The sequence below is a fragment of the Xiphophorus couchianus genome, chromosome 9 (genome assembly GCF_001444195.1).
Source record: "Xiphophorus couchianus chromosome 9, X_couchianus-1.0, whole genome shotgun sequence".
In the NCBI taxonomy this organism is placed as follows: Eukaryota; Metazoa; Chordata; class Actinopteri; order Cyprinodontiformes; family Poeciliidae; genus Xiphophorus; species Xiphophorus couchianus.
Window position 1 is genome coordinate 33,053,323 of NC_040236.1, and position 24,988 is coordinate 33,078,310.

The 24,988-nt window shown below is 41.3% G+C and overlaps 1 protein-coding gene and 1 long non-coding RNA gene across 2 annotated transcripts; both read right to left on the reverse strand.

Moving 5' to 3' along the window:
- Positions 1–295: 295 nt before the first annotated feature.
- Positions 296–4,922, reverse strand: LOC114150509 (uncharacterized). The gene is made up of 2 exons (XR_003596767.1): positions 4,816–4,922; positions 296–982 (listed from the first exon to the last, which is right to left on the reverse strand). It is a non-coding gene; the product is annotated as an uncharacterized LOC114150509 (long non-coding RNA).
- Positions 4,923–21,629: 16,707 nt separating this feature from the next.
- On the reverse strand, positions 21,630–23,136 carry LOC114151556 (growth arrest and DNA damage-inducible protein GADD45 beta). The gene is made up of 4 exons (XM_028028834.1): positions 22,888–23,136; positions 22,663–22,764; positions 22,327–22,549; positions 21,630–22,213 (listed from the first exon to the last, which is right to left on the reverse strand). Exons 1-4 carry the CDS (start codon positions 22,929–22,931, stop codon positions 22,100–22,102), a joined length of 483 nt encoding a protein of 160 aa, XP_027884635.1. The 5' UTR covers positions 22,932–23,136; the 3' UTR covers positions 21,630–22,099.
- Positions 23,137–24,988: the final 1,852 nt, after the last annotated feature.

A 24,988-nucleotide genomic window follows, 5' to 3' on the forward strand; every position in this document is an offset into this window, starting at 1 on the left:
GGGGTGGGAATCTACTTGGGTTGCTAGGTAACGGGCGGAACGCTGCTGGGGTTGCTAGGTAACAGAGCAGTGCCTGAAGTTGTATTCCGAAGGTTTTTGAAACAGCTCATTTTCCAGACACCAGAAAACATTAAACCATGAACTTATTGCCCAAAAAAGAGCTGAGTGTTTGTTTAAGCACTTTGTTTTTAGAAGCAGTTGAGACCCAAATGGAAGCATAAAAAACCTAATAATTGACCAAAATCAAGCTTTTATAGCTTGCTGAAAAGTTATGAAGTTAGTTTTGTCTTATGTGAAGTGTACTAAGATATTTGTAGAAACTAAACTACAAATACTTGGTAGATTTTGTGTTTTTGCAGTGTATGTGCAGACAGCATGAAGAAATCACAACTGTTCAAACCCGAGTGAAATGTGGCCCGGAATAAAAGCTTGATGTGGATTTTACTCATCAGGCTCCACTTTGTTCTCACACATCCGAACCGCGGCTTTGATGAGAGTCTCAAACGTCCCAGGAAGCCCGCTCCTTATCGGGCCTCTGGTTCCCCCCGCGGCCCGGGCCTCCGCCTGCAGCTGCTGCCGGTGAGTCAGCTGATGAAAGGCGCATTCAGGCTCCTGAGAGCCAGAGGCTCCTCAGACTGAGCGCCAAGCGCGGGCTTTTATTGTGGCGGGTTAACATCGGTAAGTAATTCCTGCCACGCGCGTCGCCGCTAAGCGCTGATGGACTCCTCTCTCACACACACACACACACACACACACACACACACACACACACACACACACGGGTCCAGTCACAGAGATCGCTGCTGACTGATGTGGCTCCGACCGAAACCACATCCATCACATCCGAACTCAAAGCGGCGCGATCTGAAGAGCAGAACCATCTGCAGCGCCTCGCCGCTGGAGGAAACACGCTGTTCTCCTCTTTAACTCGCCCAGTGATGCTGCAGGATTCTCATGCTCAGTTGGACTTTAAAAGGTCTGCCTGTAAAACAACAACATTAAAGAAAAACACAATTTGTCCTCTTTCTGTGTGTAATTAGAGTTACATCAGTTAACCGTTTGCACGTTTTTTGGTTCTTTCCCGTAGAAAGTTCTCCAGGCTCTGTCTGTCTGTCTCTCTGTCTGTCTGTCTGTCTGTCTCTCTGTCTGTCTGTCTGTCTGTCTGTTTCTCTGTCTCTCTGTCTGTCTGTCTGTCTGTCTCTCTGTCTGTCTGTCTGTCTGTCCTCAACAAACACAATGACTGTGACCTGTTGTCATTTACAGGACAATTATTGATTTTAACTTTGTGCATTTTTCTTTCCCTCACTCAGTGCTTCAAATTTAGCTAAAACTAAAGGTATAGTAGCTCTTAAAGGGACAGTGTCACATAAAAATCAACTTTTTAAAAGTATTTCTATGATGTTATAAAATTGTTCCCTGCAGTGTTGCTTTGATTAATCCTTTAATCTCCATGGCAACCATTCAGCTGTGCAAAACACCTGGGTGGACCTAGCGCCACTTTCCAGGCGAAGCTCCTCCCCCTTTCAGCTCCTTCAGACTAGCCAGCAGCAATTAGCAAACAGCTGCTGAGCTCATCATAGGAGCTGCTGCTCAGAGCAACGCTGGTAAAAATGTTAAAGGGTTAATAGAGGAGCCATGTTGGGATGACTTCATGGAGGCGGAGCTTCAGAAACAGCAGGAGCTTCTTAAAGAGACAGAGGCCCAATTTTTGGAAGTCAGCTGAATGGTTGCCATGGAGATTACAGATTTTTTGGAGATGGAGATTTTTTTTTAAAACATGGATGAGAGAGTCAAGGCAAAACTCCAGGTAACATTATGACATGATGAAAAGATTATTAAAAAGTTGATTTTGATTCTTCCCTTTTAATCACATGAAATGTTTTATGTTTCGGATCTACAATTATTTAAACTTCCCTTTCCTACAAAAAACACTGGCTTCTTTACTTATTTTATTAGAATTACTGTATGCTTTGTTTATTTATTTCTGATTTGACAAAAAGTTTGTACACCCCTGGTTTAAAACCTCGAAGCAAATCCGTTTTTCTGTGGTGGAAACTTCCTGGTCAGTTTGTGAATTCTCGCTGCAGCGTTTTCCTCGGACTCCTCCGCCGGTGACCCGTTCCGTCAGAACGTGACCCGACTTCCAGGAAAGAGGAAGAAGACGTGCTGCAGCCGCTGCGTCTGGCTTCACTTTTCTTCTCAGAAACCACACACACTTCCTCACACACTTCCTCACACCCAGAGAAACGGCGGAGTCAAGAGGAAGAGCTGATTGTGTTCATGCTAACGTCTGTTTTCTGATTAAACTCTGAGGATTTTTCATCCAGGTTTCCTTTTGATTCCTGACCTTTTCCTGCTGCAGCAGGTAAAGGTCAGGAGTAACTAGTTAATGTAACCAGTTACATTTACTCAGTTACTTGAGTAACTTTTTGGAAAAACGTACTTTTAGGAGGATTTTTACTACGCTGTATTTTTTACTTTTACTTGAGTAATTTTATTATAAAGTATTTCTGCTCTAAATTGAGTAAAATTTCTGGATTTTCTACCCATTGAATGAAAAACAAACATGTTTTAAATCAAAATTCACCAAACACACACCTGCAGTTTCTGTTAAAGTTTCATCAGTTTTTACTGATTTGGAAAAAAAAAAAGTTTTGGGGTTTTTTTTTTGTTGCTTGTATGAATTATTGTCATTTTAGTCCTTAAAATACCAAAATTTCCATTTGACTTTATATTTTGATGATGTAACTTTTAAACAGAGGTGTGACCAAGTCACTGTGTTGCAAGTCTCAAGTAAGTCTCAAGTCTTTGTCCTCAAGTCCGAGTCAAGTCTCAAGTAAATACAGGCAAAAGTCGAGTCAAGTCTCAAGTCAGGAACCTTTAATTTCAAGTCATTTCGAGTCGTTTTTATTTTATTTTTTTATAATTTGCAATTATACATAAAATTCAAATAATAGACCATTTGTTCGTTTTAAAATATGTATTTATCTCAAATGATAGAACATGTGTAGCTGAACACAAAGTATAAAAAACATTTTTAAATTGGACCACTTTATTGCCCAGTTCTGTTAAACTTGATATTCAATAAAAAAAGACGAAAATGCTGACATTTCCACAGCACAATACAAAGAACCATAACAGCAGTTTTTTCCTCTTTTCTCTGACCTGTCAAAACAATATATTGTCAATATAATTTCCCAACGTAGATGTCTTCAAATACACCAACCATCCTTAGATGATACTAGACCCGGCTCATCATCATGATGGGACAGAGAGACTCTGTTCCCTGTGTTCAGGTCCAGAATCTGCTTTCTGTTCCGGAGCCCCGCTCACTATCCACCGGCTTCCTGAGCTAACACGGTGCACATTATTTGTGGAGGCATTTGAAGGACCGGATTTATGGTAAATAATCACCAATTTAACCCGGAGTACACATGCTAACACGAAGTTAGCTAAAGTCAGCTATCTTACAGCAAAAGAAAAGCGCCACCTACCGATCTTTGTGAAGCTTCAAATGCCGGACAAAGTTGGACGTCGTGGCATCTCCATCCGATATTCTCTTCTTGCATGTTTTACAAGTTGCAGTTCGTTTTTTAGTCGAAAGTTCATAACCTACGTAGTCAAAAGAAATTACTCGCGGAAGCATATTCGAGCGGTTATTTCGTATTTCGTTCCCTGAGCTCTGTAGCTTAGCCGCGTTTTTTTAAACGTCCAAATCCTGTTAATTTGATTGGTTGTGCTGCAGCTACGTACACATACATACATAAGGAGAGAGGAAAACCATAGTGACGGTCTGCGCATATTGATACGGAATGAGTGACATTAATTAATGACGCCACTTTATAAATAATGTGTTTTAAATTTTAAGACTTTGAGTAAAAAATATCAAGTCTTTTCAAGTAAACAGCTTCAAGTCGAGTCAAGTCCCAAGTCAATGGCATGAAAGTCAAAGTCAAGTCCGAGTCTTTCAGCATTTTTTCAAGTCAAGTCTCAAGTCGTGATTTTAACGACTCGAGTCTGACTCGAGTCCAAGTCATGTGACTCGAGTCCCCACCTCTGCTTTTAAATATGAAATGATTTGATTAGCACTTGAGTCGACTTTTTACCAAATACTTTTTTACTCTTACTGAGTAATTTCCTGGACGGATACTTTTTAGTTTTGCTGGAGGAAACATGTTGAAGTCGTGGTACTTCAGTGCAGTTTCCAGCCTCTGGTCGGCTGCAGGGCCTCACCACGCATCAGAAACGGATTTACACCTCAAAGCGCTAAAGTTAAATGGTTTATTTAGATTTTATCTATCACAAACATTCAGTGTAAAGAAAATAACTCCACAACGTGTGACTGACTGACAAATAAAAAAAAATGACCAGTAACAGTTCGACTAGCTGTTAAATCAGGGGGTGTACTTACTTTCTGTTACTTTTTTATTTAACATAGCAGAAAACACTCAAAGATTTAATAAATTTTAGTTGCATTTGCAGCTCATAAGGATATTAACTCTTACCAAGTATTTTTTGTCTAGTTTTTGTTGCAAATATCTTAGTTATTGTTTCACTTCTAACATGGGAAAAATGTCTTGCTGTAAGTGAAACAGTCTACTTGTGGACCTAAAACGTTTTCATCAACATTAAGGAATTATTTATTTAAAATGAGCTGCTGGAAAAGTGTTTTTGTTTTCAGGTTTATAGTGTATAATTTTGTTATATTTAAGTTTCACAAGATGTAATAGTAAATAATAAATGATGTCATATAGTCATGAATTGAAACTGTCTATTTTTTATCTCCAAAATATCTGGAAAAGTTTGAAAACTTACCTTGAAAAGTTCTTGAATGTTCCTGCAGAAACACGGTTTGAAGTTCTGATCCATGTTTCACTCAGACTGTCTGAAAAGGCTTTGCAAGCTTGATTTCTGTAAGTGTTTATTCTGCAGTGTGTATTTGCACCTGATTGGATCACAGTTTGCGGCGTGACGCCTCGGCCTGCTGATAACGGAAACCGGCCGGACCCGGCCTCGTTTGCATCAGACACCTGGAGGATGACTGGAAGGTCCAGATCGCGGCTCCGCTGCAGGGCTTCAGCTTCTGCTCTTCACATTTGAATAATGAGAGAAACTGATACCAACAGCAGCCTGAACGAGAAATCCACCGACTGAAAGGTCGTAAAATAAAACGGTGCGTTTGACTCTTAACCAACTGACTCATCTTGTTTCTCAGTTCAAGCTGAGACTGAAAGCTAAAAATTGAAGCAGCTTTTAACTTTTCCTCTCTGAGAAAACTCAAAGCAGCTCCTCAGAAATGATTAAATTTGCTTCAAATGTCTCATTTCACATCTTTAGTTATTAGTGTTGAGTCTTAAAACATTTCATGCTCCTGATTCAGACATCAAAACAGAAAATGAAGGGCCTTTGAAATAAATACTTTAAATTAAAAAGTTGATAACCTCAGCAATCTTGATTAAAAGTGTAATTCTCGGGGAAAAAATAAATATTTTTATTTTTCTCAGCATTTTACATCTCATGCACTATCTTTAAAAATCTCAAGTCAACTGTAACTCCATGCAGATCGCACCGCTGCTTCAGACATGATTCCAGGAACATATAAGATATCCTCCAAATAAGTAAAAGTTGCAGAAGCTGCAGCCTTATCAGAGCAGGAGGTTTTCTGTGCTACCTGCTCGTTTTCACCAGCCTGGTATCACCTGTGGCCTCTGGGGCCAGAGACGCTAAAACGTGGTAAGATTATCACTTCCTGGCATGTTATGCAACATAATCATGGGAGATGAGATCAGAATCTATGCTAAACTCTACTATATGTTACCTAATAAGGAAGATGAGAAGCAACATTTACTGGCATTGCAGCAGGATAGCATAAAATATCTCCACATTTTACTTCTGCTATATTTTTATCTTACCTATTATTACTGAGAAAAAAATCCTGAATTAAAAAAGAGAAAAGAAATTCACAAGGGATCATTTGTGCTAAAAATAGACAGATAAAGACTTTATGCCCTCTGCTGCAGCCACACATCAGGGTGCAGGGAATGCTAACTCTGCTAACTGCCTGCTATATTCCCTCAAACTCTTAAACCAGGGGAATAATAAATGTACAAACTATTTTAGATCACATTTTGGTTTTCTTTTTAAAATATTATAATGAATGTTTATGGTGTTGTGTAATTTGTGTTGTTTAATGGAAGTCATTTGATAGATTATGTAACCCAAATTTCCATTTCTATGGACAATAAATATCTTTCTAATCTCTGCTAACCATATGCTAACTCTGTTACTTTAGCTAGCCACCTATAAACTATTATTACTACCTGGAAATTCTGCTTATTGTCTGCTAGTTTAGCTAACTACCTGCTAACTCTACTAACTTTCCAATAATAACTCCATTAACCATCTGCTAATTTTGCTAACAGCCCAATAATTCTGCTAACCACCTGCTAACTGCCCACTATGTTTGCTAAGTGCTAGATAACTATACTAGTTGTCTAATAAAACTGCTAACTATTTGATAACTTTGTTAACATTCTGATAGCTAAGCTAATCACCTGCTAACATTCAAAACACAATGGAAACTCACCACCAGAAGAGTGTTGGACTAGCTAACAGCTAATCCTCATCACTTTATTTTATTATTTTATTTCATTTGGTTAAAATAGTTGTTCTTGTGTCACTTTCCATCATGTTGAGAAATATGCTTATTGCTATAAATGTAATCTGTAAACATGGCCGACTAAATGGACGTTTCAGCTTCGGGGGAAGGAAATGGGGATCCAGGTTCTCCAGTCTGATCTCAGCTGGTGTTTCCAGCATTGGACTCGGATTTGCTCTGGTTTCTGGACCAGCAGCAGCAGGAGGGAGGGGAAGCTGGGTTTGACATCAAACGGTGGTTTTGGATGGGTGGGTGGGGTTGACGTGCGGGTGGGGGTTACCTCAGCACATGGCCTGTAATTGTGGGCTGTTGGACGCAGAGAAAGGAGGCTCTGTGATGGTGCTTAGATGAAGCTACTGAGGAGCTCTGACCCGTTTTTTCTCCTTTAAAGTTGAATCAGAAGCAGCTTCTGTTTGTTTGGCCACTCAGATCAACTCAAACACAGAAAATCCCTCAAGACTTAAAGCTTTTTTGTTTTCAGGCTATAATTATCTGTGATTGGACATGCAGAACACATTTATCACCCACCCAACACAATATGTTTCCTTATACAATCTGTTTCCCTTTGACCCGTTTCAAATTCAAAGCTGCGTCTTTATTTTTCAGACTCACTGACCTCAGCTCTTTGGTTTGGAAACGGGTGGGGGAGGGCCATCCTGCGGCAGAACGGCGGGGAGACGCCCGGCTCAGTAAATTTAGCCTCAGCTGGGATAAAAATAACTGTCGGCAACCAGAGCAGATATTTATAGCTCAGTCAAAGGAAAAGCCTGCTTCAGTCTGCACGTAGCAAACACGGAGCAGATCAAAAACAGCCACTGTTGAAACTTTAGACTTGGAAAATGCAAAATGCATTAGTTCTAACAGCATTGATGATTAGAGTTTTTAATTCAAATGTTAATATCTCAATATTTTCTGGAAAGTGATTAAAAATTCATTTCTGAAAATCCAGTTATTTGCTTATATTTTTCACAAATCATGTCAAAAATACACAAAAGAATTGCAGCTTGGGAAGCTGAAATTCTTAGCTGCATGCTAGCTGCATGCTAGCTCCATGCTAGCCTCATGCTACCTGCATGCTACTCGGCTAATCAGCCAATCCAGGAGCTCCGTTCTTGATGTTGATTGGCTTACCACGAAGAACAGAGACCAGGTGTGGTGCGTTCTGTTTGTCGACAGAATTCGGAAATTCAAACTTCGAAGACAGAAAAATCAGGGCAAACGTCTCATTCAGAAACCCGCAGTTAGCATTTCAAGATGGCCGCTCCTTGCATCAACAGTAAGCTGTTTATTTTGCAAGACACGCTGGTAAAAGTTACACGTAGCACCTGAAACTCTAAGCTAAACAAATAAAAGTGCTGTTTGCTTATGGAAAGTAAACTTAAAGGGAACCTTTTGTGCAAAAAACACATTTTGCAAATTTTTACATTTTCATTTGGGTTTCAACTGCTTCTAAAAAAAAACAGCCCAAATGCTTAAAAAACTCAGATAACTGATTTTATGGCAATAATTTAATGTTTTTTGGTGTCTAAAAAATGAGCCGTTTCAAAAACCTCCCTATTGTTAAGTGACATTAAACAGGCACTCCCCCGTTACTTAGCAACCCCAGTCCCGTTACCTAGTAACTCAAACTGAGCTCCAGCATGTTTGGTCAGCTTGTTTTACTGCTGCATGTTCTGTACAATGGCTGCTGGAAGATAAGTGTTTTGTTGTTGACTTATCATTCAGAAACCACTTGCTGCGATCTTGTTGGTTGTGCAGGAGGAGCCACTTCTGCTTTTCAGAGATGAATGTTTGTATAATTGTGCACCTTTTTGCAGCCATTTTCACATGCAAGTGTAAAAGTTGAGATGGGGGTGTGGCCAGCAACAAATTATTTGGATTTAAAGTGATAAAAACACCTAAAACAGACTAAAGTCTCAGTATTTAAGAATGATTTTCTGCAAAATCTGGGAGGAACGTGTTTTAATAATAAATCTAACCTAACTTGTTTAAGGAAGTATAATAGGTCACCTTTAAAATAATGTTTGTGAGTGGCTCAAACAGCGTCTACCTGGGTGTCGCTATGTTTAAATCCAACTTCTCGGACTAAAACAATATTTTATTTGTTTTTACTTATTAGCTTATTATCTAATTTGCTTTCATGAAGTTTGTTTTTATTTTTGTTCTCTGTTTGCGAGGCGCTTTCTGTTTTTGATATGTGAAAGACGCAAAATGAATAAAATCTACTTAATGTTGACTGAGGAAGAGGAATCCCAGACAGAGAGTTTAGAGACACAGTAACAGTTGGATCTCTTCGTCCTCAATGCCACGCTGTAACCGAGGTGTCGTGAGGAAGAATGGAAACAGAACAAAGTGGAAAAATCCTGAAATACTCCGGCTAAATATAACTTCTCCCGGCAGTGGAGAAAGGTCTAAAAGAAAACACCGAAGGAGGAGGGAGAGTGGGAGAAAAACAACAGGCGGAGAGCTGCGGTAGAAGAGCAAATATGAACTTTTTCCTTCCATCACGTTCCAGCCACTCGGAAAAACTGATCCAGAGTCGGAGCCGAGTGTGTGGCTGAGACACGGGACAAAAAAACCTCTGAGCTGGGTCAGAACGGGTAAACAGCATCAGAACGGCTCATATCAGAGCAGCCATGTCAACAATGTCCTGTCACCGTGGCAACATGCAAACATGGCAGATGAGGGCCATGAGCACGAGGACGGACACACCTGCAGAAACAATCTTCTGATTGCTGCTTCGACCCGCAGCTCTGAGTGTCCATGATGCTAACGAGTTTATGAAGCCAATGAGCTCATGATGCTAACGAGTTTATGAAGCTAATGAGCTCATGATGCTAACGAGTTTATGAAGCTAATGAGCTCATGATGCTAACAAGTTTATGAAGCTAATGAGGTCATGATGCTAAAAAGTTTATGAAGCTAATGAGCTCATGATGCTAACAAGTTTATGAAGCTAATGAGTTTCTGATGCTAACTAGTCCATGATGCTAACAGGTCCACAAACCTGACGAGTCCCTGAAGCTGCTCGGAGTTAAACGGTCTAAAGCGGTTCTGCTTCTGGTTTCAGGGTAAACTGGACCAGAACTCCTCCTAACAGTGTGACTGAACAACCATGTAAACAATGTGTCTGCTGCCCTGTTACCATGGCAATAGCAAACATGGCACATGAGGGGCTAAGTTTTCATTACCAGCCATTTGTGGAAAAAAAGCAGAAGGATGTACAAAAATATCAGAAAATAAAATCATAATACGACTTTATTCTCATAATTTTATACTTTTACTGTTTTTTATATATATAAATTTATTTTCTTGGAATGGCCCTAAGACTCCATCGTAGTATCCAGCCCTGGTGACGTTTCATTTCTGTTCCAGCTTTGCACATCTAGACAGCCTGGACTTTGACTAGACCATTCTAACATTGTTTGTTTTTGTGAACTTCCAACCCAGTCTGAATCTTTTCGCAGCGTTTTGATGTGTTCAAAGTTTGTGACATTATTTCCTAATCTGACCTGCTTAATCCACCGTCATGACGCTGTAATCTCCTATTGAATTCAGACCAAATCACACTCAACTGGGAATTATTTTAGTTGATATGGGAAGTGTTTATACTGGGTTTTATTTAGGAGGGTCAGACTGAAAGGGGATAGATATTTTATTTTCTCTTCTCAGTTATGTGGTGAATGGAAAGCTGTGTGTTGGTTGTTTATTCCTGTTCATTCAGTTGTAATTCAGGCATTTTGACCGAGAGTTGACTGGCTGCCTGGTTCTGCTGTGATGTCACAGTTCTGTGGAAATTAACAGCAAAACACTGAAACGGAAACTTATCAGATTGATGGAGCCTGAGACAGGAAAAACTTTGAGTGAAAATGAGCTTTTGCTTTTACTGCCAGTAATTCCCCACTAATACCCCCAGTGACACTCACACAGACACACACACACCCCACACACACACACACCCACACACACCCCGACACACACACACATGCAGCTTACACACTGCATGGCCCTGAGCTCCAGGAAAACACTTCGGACCTGCTGAAGAGAAACTGAAGCGCCGAGGATTCAGCACAGGGTCCTCATAAGGTCTGAAAACACATGAGGCTGTTCAGATGTGTGAAGAAACACACACAGGAAGTGGTTTCATTTCTGGTTTGTGTTCATGTCGCTGCCGGTCAGTAAAACATGAAGGCGTGAACTCAACTGAACTCAGTCAGAAAATATCATTTAACCATGAACAAGAAGCTGAGCAGAAACCTGGAAAGTTATTTTCTCCAAACTTTATCCAATAATCACCCAGGAAATCAATCAGCCCACTCTGACCTGCAGCTTCTCTGATTTGCTAATCATCATCATGTTTGGACATGTTGACCTTAACTGACCTGCCGGGGAACCTGAAGTTCCTGTTTTGAACTAATATTGATGCCATTCTAACAGCGGAAAGAAGAGACTAAAATTAGCTTAAACTCAATAACACCTTTAGCTTTAAAGGTCTTAAATAAATGTATCGAAAATTAAAGCCTTAAAAGGTCTTAAGTTCATCAAAAATGAAGGTTAGCATTAAATACACCAATTACAAGTCTAAAATTTTGTTGTGGAGGTCGGACTATTTTATCTCATCTACACATAATCATTGCATTCATTGCATACTGCTAGCTAGCTAACTAACCCTAGCTAACTAACTTTTTTTATAATGGGTAAGGTGTAAATTTATCGCCTGTTAGTTTGATGACGTTTGTCTTTGCTATTGGTTCACTTCTGTTGCAAATCGTACGATTTATAAAATGCTGGCTTTTCTTTCCAGATCTTAAACTTCATTGTTAACAACCTTAAAAGGGTCTTAAAAAGTTTGTGTTGGTGAAACCTGCAGAAACCCTGGTGATTATAAACTGACCTGGTTTAGTAATTGGATTGTTGCAGAGCCAAGTCACATTAAAAATGAAATCCAGATAAAACAAATGGAGTAAAGATTTTTAAAAAGCCAGACTGCATTCAGAAATCGGAGAACTGGACGTCGGTGCAGTCGGTTACTCTGTTGCCCTGCAGGAAGAAGGTTCTGCATTGACTGTGTGTGGATGGTTTTTGACTGTTAGGTCAACTGAATCCTCCCACTTTGCTATGGTTGTGTGTCTGTGTTTCACCCAATGACCTCTAGAGACTAACCGCCCTTTGACCCTAAAGGTCAAGCAGCTACAGACAACAAATAGAGAGTTTCATTTGACACTTCAGGGTGTTTTCACACCTGAAGCTCCAGTAGATTCAGTTCAATTTGGGACCAAATTGCAACATTTTTTCCATTTCCAGCTGCTGTGGTTCTCTTTCTCACTGCACTGAGTCAAACCAACAAAAGCTTTTGAAAACTTGTTCCCCTCCTGGCCTGTGGGGGCGCTGCACCAAGAACCACTGAAGGAAACAACATGAAAACCTCTGAAGACACTGAGCACAACTTCCTTCTTCACAAATTACAAACAAAACTACAGTGGGGTCAAATTTGAGCAGTTATACTATTTCTCGAGCCACTGTTTACCACTGTGCTCAGCTTGAGGTCTAGACTTTGATTAGGCCATTTCCAGCGTTATTGTTGGAAACAGAGTCATGAGTCTTGCTCCACTGTGTTTGATTCTAAGACGTTTTGGTGCTGGCATGATGAGTTTGGTTTCTACTTTGGATTCAGCTGTCAGAGTTGTGTTTTATTCAGACTCATTCAACTATATTTATATGAAAAACCGACTTTCTCCTTCAACCTAGGAAGCCGTTTTTGCTCGGTCTTCCTACGCTGTAACCCGTCCTGTTGCCTTTCTGTCTTCTCACTGCATGAACACCGAGCAACAAACGACCTCAACCTCTGCTTGTTGGCAGATGTTGACGAGTTTGGGCCGTGTTGCACAGGAATTGTGTGTCTCATGCATGGAGGCGGTTGGTCTTTGACGTCTAATTCCCAAACATATTTACTGCATGTTTTCTGAAGATCATGTGTTCCTGAATGTATTTCTGCTGCCGCTCGCAGCAGTCAGGATGTACTTCCACCCTGCCGCTCTGTGATTGGCTGGTTCCTGTGAGTAAACACGGTGTGTCACAGTATGTTCCTGAACTCCCAGGGTTCACGGTGTTGTTGTCTGGTTGTGTTTGAGCGGCTGACAGAAAGCTGGAGGTCAGAACGCCGGGATGCCGAGGCCAAAGTCTAATCTGCAGCGTCGTCCTGACAACGCGCTGACATCACGTCATGCCAGCCAATCATGGAGCAGAAGAGGGTTTTTAATCTAGGATTCACTGGCCAGAGTTGGTTTCTTATTAAAGTCCTTCAGTTGTTTGGTCAGAGCAGTAGCCGCGTTTCCATCCATCATACAAATTTGACATTTTGAATTTGAAATTTGATTAAGGGAAATACAGTAATGAAAAAAACAACTAATATATTGAAAATGGGTTTAGTTTGCAATGGAAACACATTTTGTCATATCACATGAGTCACATGATCAATAACCGGATGTTACTACTGCTGGAAACCGCAAAGAAGAAGACGACAGGAAGTAGCTGGTCATTTTTTTAACGACTTATCGCATTAACAAATTTAATCATGTGTTTAATGGAAACACAGAAATTGCAAAATTTAGTTTTTTCCTCATGAGCCAAACAACGACAAAGTTTTCTGCACATTTGTGATCGAAGAACAGCTATTAGCTTCATTTCCATTCAACTTAAAAGTGCAAATTGGAATTGCGAAAATAAATTTGCTTAATAGAAACACTTTTGTTGCACTGGACAAGTCATGTGATCAACAACAGGATGTTACTACTGGCACAAACCACAATGATGGCGAGTTTTTTCAATGACTTATCATGTGAACAAACTGATTCACGTGTGATTTTAATGGGATTTCTTGTGTTTTTTTACGCTGGTAAATTATCAACAAAGTTTTGACATTTGTAATATAAACAAAGCTTGTGAAACATTCTGAAGACCGGTTTTCTGCTTACAGAAAGAGCATAAAAACAGCTTCTATTAAAGAAAAACAAGTTTGTGTCTTCAGAGGCCAAAATGCAACCAAGAGGTTAGAAACAGGAAGCAAAGTGGAAGAATGAGCAGCGACATTCCTGGCATTCCTGACAGGGAGCAGCAGCCCCACATTCATGAGTCAAATGAAGGTTTTCATGATGAACACATCAAACGAGTTTTAATTCTTCACAAAACTCCCAAAGGGACAGGATTTACGCCAACTGTGGGAGAGGGAACAAAAAGGTGTGTTCTCAATCCAAAACACAACAAACACACCTTCCACCCACAAACCGCAGCCTGCGCTTTGTGCCCTCATCTTGAGGGCTTTTTCATGTGGAAGAAGAAAACAAGGTTCAGCAGTGATAAGTGATAAGCAGTGATCTCCCTGCTGCAATTTAACAGATTCATCAGCCGAGCAGCAGCTGCTGAAAGCTCAGATCAGGAGGGAATCAGCAACAGATGCCTCCCACGCCCACAGAAGAACTGACACACAGAGCTAAACGAGCAAATGAACAGATTAACAAGACAGAGATCCACAAGATGCAATAAAATGGTTAAAAGACAAAAGAACAGGGCAACAAACAGAGGAAAAAAATAAACAGGAAGAGATAATTAATTCCAAAATGGTCAGAAAATAGAAGAAGCAAACCAAAAAAGAGCAAAGAGGGAAACAAGAGTAATGTTGTTGGGACCACAACATCACCAAAGTTAGTAAAAACATGGTCAGAAATAGAGAGGGTGACTAAAACATGTCTACGCAAGACACAATTATTACAACTATGACTCTCCCTCCTGGCCTGTAGGGGCGCTGCACCAAGAACCACTGAAGGAAATAACATGAAAACCTCTGAGCGCAACTTCCTTCTTCACAAAATGTAAACAACAATGGGCGGGTCAGGGTTCCCAGGGGTACGATAATTATCGTATTTTTGCGATAATTCTGCCTCTGTACGATGAATCATCCCAAAAAGGCCAAATATACGATAATTTGACCATTCCGTGAATGTGTGGAAAAGAAAAAAAACACAAATGAACACATTAATTCAACTGCAGGGCTGCTGATGAATCCATTCCTACTGACGCCTCTAAGCTGTGAGTGCCTGGAGTCACTAAAACGCATCAATGCACTTCTTATTTCGGTTATGATGGGTAATTTCCCTCTGAGTGATTTTATGTCTCTGGTAACACTGGTAACACTGGTAACACTGGAGTGGGTCAGATTTTAGTGGTTGTTGGATTCCTCCAAGTCATTTCTCCTGCTAGCGCTAGGCTAATGTGCTTGCTTTGGTTTAATTTACCCAGAATGCCCTGCACGTTCACTTCAACCGAACCCAGACCTCTGAGTTCACGCCTCCCCAAACGGACCGGACTTTCTAAACAGTCGGACTGAACAGGGCTGGACTGATGAACACTAAATGTTGCACAGAATAATTCATTAAATCCCAGCAAAGATCACATTTCTGCTTATGGATCATGTTTCTGTTTCTGTGCTTTTTAATGTAGCCGATGACTTGGCTTGATAACCGTTTCAGCCTCATATTTCTGTTATGTAACCAGAGTTGGATATTTTCAGACTCCGATGGTGTAAAAATGTTGTGATTGTGCAGAAATGCGCGCCTCTTCACCGGCTGGCTGCTCATCACTTCTCCTCCTCTTCCTCCGGGTCTCTTCCTCCGTCTGACTCATCCTCTCACTGCTCCAGGTTCAGCCTTACATGGTCAGTGACGCTGCAGCAGGATCTCCCTACGTACCGGCTCCCACCGGCCCAATGGGCAGGATCCAGCCGTTTCCACGGCGACGTGACGCAGCCACAGCCTCCTCGCTGCTGAAGGACACAGCTGAACAGAAATAGCTGCAGAAGTGACACACTGAGCTCATTTTGTTCCCTTATCTCCCCAAAATAAAGCTGCTATTCTGGAACGATGAAAACGTTCTCCGTCATGGAGCCGGTACCCGGTCGGTTCTGATCATCAGCTCCCAGAATGACCCATTTTTTCTGAGCTGACTCATGCGGGAAGAAACCCAAGTAAACCGGTCCAGGAACGTGGTCACTCAGATCCAGATCTTAAATTCAGGCTCTCCTTCAGCTGCTGCTGTCCAGATGTTTCTCAGACGGACGTTTGGAGTCCAGGTTGTGACGAACGGAGTTTTTCACCGATGCAAATTGAACTGTTCAACAATTTGCATTTTCCATTCATGCTCCTGCAGAGTCAGCTCATTTCCTCCCTGCACTGCAAGCCGGCTGAAAATATGGTTCCCCGATGCAAACGACCAGATAAATGACAATACGGATGAGGATGGGGAAACACGGGACGCTCAGCCACCGCTCTGCTGGTTTGCATTTCCTGGGTTTTCATTCATTAGGTGTTTATTTTTGTTTACCTCACAAAACATAAAGGCTAGGCCTTATGGGAAGCTTTGCCGTGTTGTTCAGTGAATATTGGATCGGTTCTGGTACTGTGGGGATTTAAATCCAATGCGGTGTGAATAGAAACTAGTTTCTAATGCGTACAGCTTGGAACGCCATTTTACGGTCGGCAGTATTCAGCAGAGGCAGGCGAGTTAGTAAGTTTTTGTTCTCTCCAGGGTTTGGTTGGTTTGACTCAGCAGAGAGACAGAAGCAGAGCAGCTGGAGGTGGAGCAGATGTTTCCGTTTTTGGCCCCAAATCGAACCGATTCTCCTGGACTCTCAGGTGGGAAAACGCCCAACATGGCGTCATGCTGTGATATTTTTCTGTCTCCCAGTCGACAGACTGTGTTGTGTGACACCAGTAGCTCCTCACTAACTGAACCACACTTTTTCCCATTGACCCACAACTTTGGGTCTGTTGAATGGTTGTTTTGTTACTTATTTTAATTATTGTCATTTTGCTTCTTAAAATACCTAAACTTTATATTTTGGTCCTTCTGATGATGTAATTTTTAAATATTAAATGATGGATAATTTGATCAGTTACTCAGTACCTGAGTTGACTTTTTACTCTTACTTGAGTAAAACTTTGGCTACTTTATCTGCCTCTGAAAGTAACTAAGTAATTAAAGCTTATTTGAAGTAACTGGATTATTGGATAGTAATTAGTTATCTCTGTTTGTCTTTTGCTCCAGGAAAAAATCTTCCCATGTGAGTTTTTATCTGCATTCCAATCATTTCTACAGTATTAGTGATTTAAAGAATTAAAATGCTCCCTTTCTCACTCCCTGACACACACACACTCCCTGGCGCAGTGTGGGTGTGTAACGTGATTAGCCGGTGGTTCCTCCCATGCCATCAGAGACGGCATGTTGACCTCTGCTCTGCCGTCACTCACCTTCGTGCAGCGGACCGGCTCCGCCCGCTGCACGCTGCGTTCAGGGTGTGAGCGGCCGGGGCGGAGACGGCGTGTCCCGGCCCGGCCCAGCCCGGCTGGCGCTGGCTGCACTATTTACTCTGTTACCATGCAAAACATCCCTCTGCAAACGTTTGGACCTGCTCAGCAAATATTTACAGCTTCCACATGGCTGAAAGCAGAAAAAGTCAATACTATCAAAAAAAGCTTTGCATGCTGAAGATGTTTCTGTCAGGAAAACAATTCCTTATTTAGTTTTGAAACTTTTCTCTTTGTTTACTCCCTTTATTATAAAGAGAAGTCATAAAGAGATGAGTGGTTTATAAGAAGAGACGTTCTTAACAGAAATACTTTCCTTACAGAAAGTGAAGCCAAACACCAAGACTGAGAGATGTCTCAAGGTTTTTCATCATCTGCCAATTCCACTTTCAAAAGTGAAACTTCATAGATGAGAAGTGTGAAAATGAGAAGCATCTGTAAGCTGAGCTCTGGCGTAAACATGTCAGGGTTACAGTGTCAGAGAGGCTTCGTCACGGAGACGGAGAAAAACACGTCTGTACGGGGGCCAAGCGGCTGCGTCACAAGGCGGGAGCGTCAACCTGATGCAGCGAAACACAGCGACAAACACAGAGACGCTGAAACAGGTTCATGTTTGTCCTCACAGGAAAGTCAGGTGTGAACACAGGACTTAACGATGAACTCTGACCTGATTTGCAGCCGAAAGAGAACAAAAAGAATTTGAACAACATCTTACCAAACATTTTTTGTCTAATTTCTATTTCGAATATATCAGTGCATCTGATATAAGAAAACCTAACTTACAAGTAACTTTTATAGCAGCTTGTTTTATGTCAATAACTCCTGAATACTGATGAAAAAATATTAGTTCCACTGCAGACTATTTCACTGAAAATATGGGAAAAATGTCTTATTTCTTTATTGACGCACAAAAAATGTATAATAACACCATCATCAGCATAAAAGGACACAAAAATCTATGAAAATAAACAAGGGGAATGTAATTTCTAGTTATGTTTACTGCAAAATCACAAATGTTTAGCAAATAATTAAGTCTAGTTTCTATTTCAAAAGTCTTAGTACATTTAAAATAAGAAACACCAACTCAAACATAACTTTTCAACAAGTCAATAATTCCTTAATATTGATTTAAAAGGAACTATTTCCACTGGTAGATTATTTCACTTGTAATGTGGAAAAAAATGTCTTGTTATAAGTGATTGAATCTGCTAGTTGAACTTTTACTTTTTCATCATTATTAAGGAATTATTGTCTTAAATCAGGTTCCTATATAATGCCTGAAAGTTACTTGCAAGTTAGTTTTGTTTTATTTAAGGTGTATTAAGATATTTGAAGTAGAAATTGGATTTAGTATTTCTGCAGTGAACATGTTGGTTGGGTTCAGTCAAACTTGCCGGTAAGCAGAAAACTATAAATGATTTGGGTGCCGAGGACAGAGCTGAGGGGTCTGCCATGTGACAGCGGCCCCCAGAACCTCAGCTTCATCAACCGTCTGTCTGAATGAAAGGCAGATTTGTTATTTGGTTTAAACTGAAGGACAGAAGAGGAGTGTTTGCTCCGGTTGTGTTTGCAGAAACAGATAATTTCCTCTGAGAGTCGTTGCAGCTGATTGGCTGAGCCAAACTCCACGTCACTTCTAGGACTTTGTTGTGTTTTACAAGAGTCGTTGACCCGTTTGGCCTCAGCTGGGTCGGGCGGGCCGGCCGGCCGGCCGCCAAAACCAACAGTCCTGCAGAATTCCCGTCAGCTGCTAACAGGATGTGACATCACACTATGACATCATGGGCAGGGTTGATGCTGTTTGTTCTCACTGAGCTTCAGCTTATAGCCCAGCAGCTTTCACAAAAACACAGGAGGACGACCAGGATGGGGGGGGGGGCTGCGTTCTTCTTCTTTACTGAAATATTTTCCCCACAGAACGACTGAAGGTGACGAGATGCAGACATGTGATGACGTTCAGGTTTTGCTCCTACTTTTATCACAAAGTGGTGAAATTCAAGAGGAAAAATTAAAAGTAAGCTCATTGAGACTTTAGTTGCCACATTAACATTAGGAACCTTCATGCTAAATTTAAAGAGGCTCCAAATGGACCATAATGAAAATATAAAGATGGATGAACTGTTGGATGGATGATTGGCTGGATGGATGGATGGATAAATTAATTGATGGATGGATGGATGGATGATGGATAAACTGTTGGATGAATGGATGGATGGATTTGTGCTGCTGGTTCCACACCGCTGATAAGCTGCAGCCCGTTGCCGTGGAAACTGAGACAGTGGGCAGATGTCCGCCAACACACGCCTCCGTGTGAACGTCCAATTTTATCCTGAAGCAGAAATATTCATTCAGTGTTTCTGGTTCATGCTGAGGAGGCGGAGGACTGGATTTCTCTCTTCACCGTTTCAGTTCATAAAGATGCTTTGATGCTACATGTTTGCTAATCATTTTAGCGATGTAGCGATGCTATGTGTAGCTTGATAAGCAGGAGCAGGACAACTAAGAAAGCTTCTCATTAGTGAAATCTGACCTAGAAATGTTTGGCATGCAAATGTTTAAAAACCCTTGAACTCTATACCTTTTGATAAAGAAAACTAATTATCACCTAATAGCCACTTTTGCTCAGTTGTGTGACATTTAATCTCAGTAAAAATGCAGCTGCTCTTTGTTTTTTAATATTGTAAATAATTTTTTGTTAGTAACTCACCTGGTTAAAGAAATATTAAATGAAAAACGTTCACACAGCAGGTCGTTTTGTTCTGCTTTTTTCTGTCAACTGTTTACGTCCCGAAGCGCCCCGCATGCGCAGAAGATCGTTTACGTGACGCGGCAGTGCTTTGTTTACGGAAGTAACAATGTACCCCGCCGTCTGTGGATCGATTTGAACGTTTATTCAGCAATGGATGCCGATTGTATCATCACAAGCTAATGACAAGACGAAGGAAGATGACAAAAAGAAAAAACAACCATTAACGGCTTTTCGTGAAGCATTTACTGCAACTTACGAACTGTAGTTCTGTAGTCTGTTTGGATGTGGAGCCGGACCAGGAATTGTTAGGTTGGGATGTGATGCGTTCACTGACAAACACAAACTGCTTTCTTAATTTCATAATTAGAATTGTCAGCCATTAATATTGTTTACATCTTGATTTTACCGCGTCTGGCTTTTTCTGGTGCAGAATTATGACGTATGTCTCATGTCAGTGACGTATAAGTCGGCTAAAATGCGACATGACCGTCCAGTCTGAAGTCATGAAGACGCTTTAAAAACAGTCAGATACACATTAGGTTCCATATTTGGGGGATGAAAAGATCGAAATTAGGCCATTCAGAGCACCGTCACTTGGGTCGCATGAACGTTGGAGATCATTAGTGAACTGGGAGGTTTTCAGTAAATCATGTGAAGATGTGAAGCTACCAGTATGGTCCGGAAAAGAGATGCTGCCGAAGAACCCGACTCTGCAGGAGCTCAGGTGGGAAAATCTGTTAATTGATCACGTGGTTCTTTGATTGGCTTGATGCTCTCAGAATGTGACTGATATTGTAGTGATTCATGAACAGCCTGAAGCCTCCACAGTAAGTTTAATAACAGACGGCTGGAATCTGATGGCATTCATGTGAATGAGCAGAACTGCTGTGGATTAAAACTGTGAAATTCACATTTCATTTTTCACACTCTGACTTTAAAGAGTTTCTGTATTTGAATAACGGCAACATGTCTTTTTCTGATGTTATGTTTCTGTTGGAATGTAGTTAAATCTATCTACCCTGAGCTTTTAGCTGACGTCGTTGCACCAGCATTAATATTTGTTATATATTCTGCTCCAAACTAAATAACCAAAAGTATAGATAAATTAGATTTGAACTGATGCAATTCAGATCCCATACAACACGTATTTGTGTCTAGTTTCTAGTTAAAATATGTTGGTACACTTGAATTAAGACAAATTTAATTTACATGTAACTTTTCAGAAAGACACAGGAGCCAAGGTTTTAAGTCAATAATTCTTGAAAAGTACAGACATTGGCAGTTTTTTTCACTTATAACATTTGAAAACATCCTGTTTTCTATATTTTTTAACTTGTTTTAAGGGTATTTTTTGCAGTGTTGGTATCAGCTCCCAGTGTTACCATTCAGATTACTACAGGCTTTAATGCTGATTCTGATGGAAGAGAAATCCAGATTATTTCTGTAAGATGAAGAAAGTAAGTTTATCAAAAGTAAAGTTAACTTTGAAAAACAGAAATCCAGACTGACTGAAGAGCCCTGGGGTTTAATGAACAACTGAACCATTCTTTTTAAAACTCCAGTTTTAAGTAAAGTTATTGAAAGTTTTTAGTGCTGTCAAAGTTTTTGTTTTCATTTGAAGATAATTCTGATTTGCATCACTTCATCTTTATTTATTTTCAGCAGATTACCATCAGCAGTTTGGTGAAATGAATCTGTGGATAAGGACCGCCTGGATACGTTTTTAAAGGACCACAAATGGCCCCTGCGCCACATCTTTAGCATCCCTGAACTGGATTCATGATTTGTCCTTTTAAGGTAGAAGGCATGCACCACACACACACACCCACACACACACATTGATGAATGACTCAGGAATCGTAAATGTATTCAACAGTTTATTTGTCAGATCCAGTCAACATATTGATTAATCTGAACATATGATCTCATTGTGTCTGAAAGTTCATGATTAAGTCCGAGCATGCGCACAGGTAAGCCGAAACACCTGCAGCTCCGTTCACATCTCCACGTGCATCTCTTCTTCACTCATTCATCAGTCCAGTCACGTGCTGTCTCTTTAAAACAGCTTCCTCTTTCTCTTCTTCCTCAGCTGCTCCTCCAGCAGCTCCAACACGTCTCTGTCCGGCTTTCAGAACCGGTCGACCCATATCACGCGGCTGGAGAGCTCCCGCCGGTTCGGTCCTGGCTCACGGGAGGGTCTGGCGTCCTTCCGCCCCCCCTCTCTCTCCTCCATCGCCGCCGCCGCTCCTCCTCTTCTTGCAGGAGGTCGGGTCGCTTAAATCCAACTCCTTCTCACCGCTGCACGGCGGTTCGGTTCGGTTCAGTTCAGTTCAGTCAGCCGTCCCGCAGCTCCAGGCAGGGGACCCACTGGTTGCTGCAGCGGCTTTGCTCGCAGAAGCTGCTGACGTGCTGCAGGGCCTGGCACTGCAGCGGCTGCACTGGAGGGTTCTGCACAAGCAACACGGAACCGGCCGTTAGGACACACAAACAACCGGAAGTACGAGTCAAACTGCACCGGAAGGAAGGAAGAGGCACCGAGAGGACCGGGGAGGCGGACTTACCGTGACCAGGATGCAGTGCAGGTCCCGCGGCTCGTTGCCGTTGCTGTCTCCGGTGTCTTCCCCCAGCAGCTGCGACAGCCGCCGCACGCCGGAAACCCGCACGATGTTGATGTCGTTGTCACAGCAGAAAGCCTGGAGCAGCGTGAAGTGGATCTGCAGCGCGATGTCATCCTCATCTTCCTCATCCGTGGCGAGGAGACACAGAACCACGCTGTCCGGATCTCTGCAGCGGAACCAGGAGGAGAGGAAAGTTAGAACAACAGACCTAGAAAATACCTAAATGTTGAGTCTAAACCACAGAAAACACCAAAATGTTGAACTTTAACTCCTACTTACACATTCATGAGCTTGGCGGACTCGTACACCCCCACCGTGAGGCAGTCCTGCCGCTGCGCCGCGACCAGCAGCTCCTCCACAGCCTGACTCACCGTCTCCATCCTGCAGAGACACCGGGGCGGTTAGAACCACGCACAGCTCACAGTAACGCACCAACATGTCTAAAAGTAACGTCTAAACATCTGTGCATCCTGGTGCATAATTTCGCACAGCCAAAACCCTTACTTTTGCTCGGTGCTGTTGGTTCCGACGACCTCCTCCAGAGTCATGTTGAACTCAGAATAATATTCCACCAGCTCCAGGTTAGAAGGATAAATTAAATCCACGGCGCTCGCTGTCCGGTTAAACTCCAGAAAGAGAAAAAACAAAGTCCAAACAGAACAGTAGAATAATCCAGATCGGAACAGAAGTGCTTCTGGTTCGGATAGAAGTCCGGTTCGGTGGAGAGTAAAGTCGCTTTCTGCCTCTGACAGCCGAAACTCCCGTATTTATACCGGCAGTTTAGCGGGGGGAGTCGCGCGCAGCAGAGCGCTTTCTGATTGGTCCGTGCTGATCAAAAGAGAATTCTTAGCGCGCTGCTGATTGGCTAAGCGCGGCGCTGATACCAGCGATCCCACGTGGGTGGTTTCGGAGAATCCCCCGCATTCCCTCCTCCTCTTCCTGCCCTCTTTCTCTTTCTCTCTCTGCCTGTTTTCTGACTGACTGGAGGAATTTCCACATCTTCCTCCTTTCTGCTCCCAGAAACTCTTCTGGTGCAAAAAAAAAAAAAAAAATCCCCTCAAAGCACACACCTGGGCTAATTCATGTCACATGGCATGTGACCCGGCGGGCGCGTGCGCTGGGGGCATGCGCCCGCCGGGTTGGATAACGGATTGCTGCTGCTGCTGCTGCTGATGATGATGCAGGTTGTGCAATAGTTAAAAATAAAGAATGGAAAATGTCCGGTGATAAACACGAGTCAGTCAGCTGCATGTTTAGGATTAGAAACTACCATGAGGTCAAAGGTCAAATGATCAAAGCCTTAATAAAACATTTTCTGAATGTGTTGCAGTGAATAAAATAAATGAGTGTGTTTGAGCTGTGTTGCTTCTGTCCCGCATGCAGGCTGCATGTTTTCACGCAACACGCGGGTTCCTGCAGGCTGAACCGGGTCGCATGCTGCCCCCAGCGGCCAGGCTGGGCACGGCAGCGCTGCAGGACGTGTCTGGACCGGGGGAGTCCCGCCAGGACGGTTCTGCTTGGGGGGATTTGTGGGGAGTTTCATGGGTCATCAGGAGCCGTTTGGTGCTCTTTCATATTTTCTGAGTTTTTTTTGAGAAATGAAAGTGAAACTGAGCGCAAGTTGCATGAAAATCACATGAAATGTCAGGAAGGAAAATGACATTTTAGGAGCGTTTGTCCTGCAGAGCTTCAAAACAAATATAATCAATATATAGTTTCAGTTGGGTGGAGTAAAAGAGAATTTCTGCAAGAAGTTTGAATAAAATTCTATATTTTCCTAGGCTATATTTTAAAATAAACTAATTACTAAACTTACAAAAATAATGAATAAAATAAGAAGCTTATGATATCTAAATGATTCCATTCTTGAAATAAAGAACAATCACGTGTTTGGGTGTTTAAAACTAAAAAGACAAAAAATAAATAAATATAAATAATAAATATTTCTGAGGATTATCTAATGTTGCTCCTGATGAGTCATCATGACTCATTCATGATGCAAAACGTCATTTTACAACCTGCTCATCACATTTATTCATCACAACATGAAACATCTGCTCGTTCCAAACATGTTTTCAAAATTCAGAAATATATTTGGTTTTTCTAAACTCTTTGTTTTGAGGTGAATCTTTTTATCTGTGATGTGAAGGTTTCATAAGAAGCCTGCAGAGAGAATGGCTGTCTGCTGGGAACAGAGATGATGTTATAGCACCACCTGCTGGTTCAGTTAAAAACCTACAAATCTTCCGTATTTTTTTTTCATTATTTATAGTTTTTATTCATTTTTGTTCTAAAATTCTTGACATGTATTTATTTAATCACATACATTTAAAATACTTTTCTATTAGGCAGAATGTTTTTTTATTTGCAATAAATTAAAATTAGATCCTAAAGGAATTATTATTATTATAAAACAGAATGAAAATAAAATCCAATGCGATTTAACTTTTTAAAAAAATGATAAACACCAGAGGAAGTCATTTCCTTAACATAATGAGAATAAACAAATATAATTAGCTAAGTTAATATTATAAAGCACAAAGTTATTCAGTTATTATATTAATAGCATTGCCCCATTTCTACTGTAGATATTTTGTGCAAATAT

Coding starts and splice junctions, on each gene's coding strand:
- LOC114151556 (XM_028028834.1), bottom strand. CDS start 22,931: ATGACTCTGGAGGAGGTCGTCGGAACCAACAGCACCGAGCAAAA. Junction 22,550..22,662: donor TCCGCCAAGCTCATGAATGT/GTAAGTAGGAGT, acceptor GTTCCGCTGCAG/AGATCCGGACAGCGTGGTTC. Junction 22,214..22,326: donor TGCACTGCATCCTGGTCACG/GTAAGTCCGCCT, acceptor TTGCTTGTGCAG/AACCCTCCAGTGCAGCCGCT.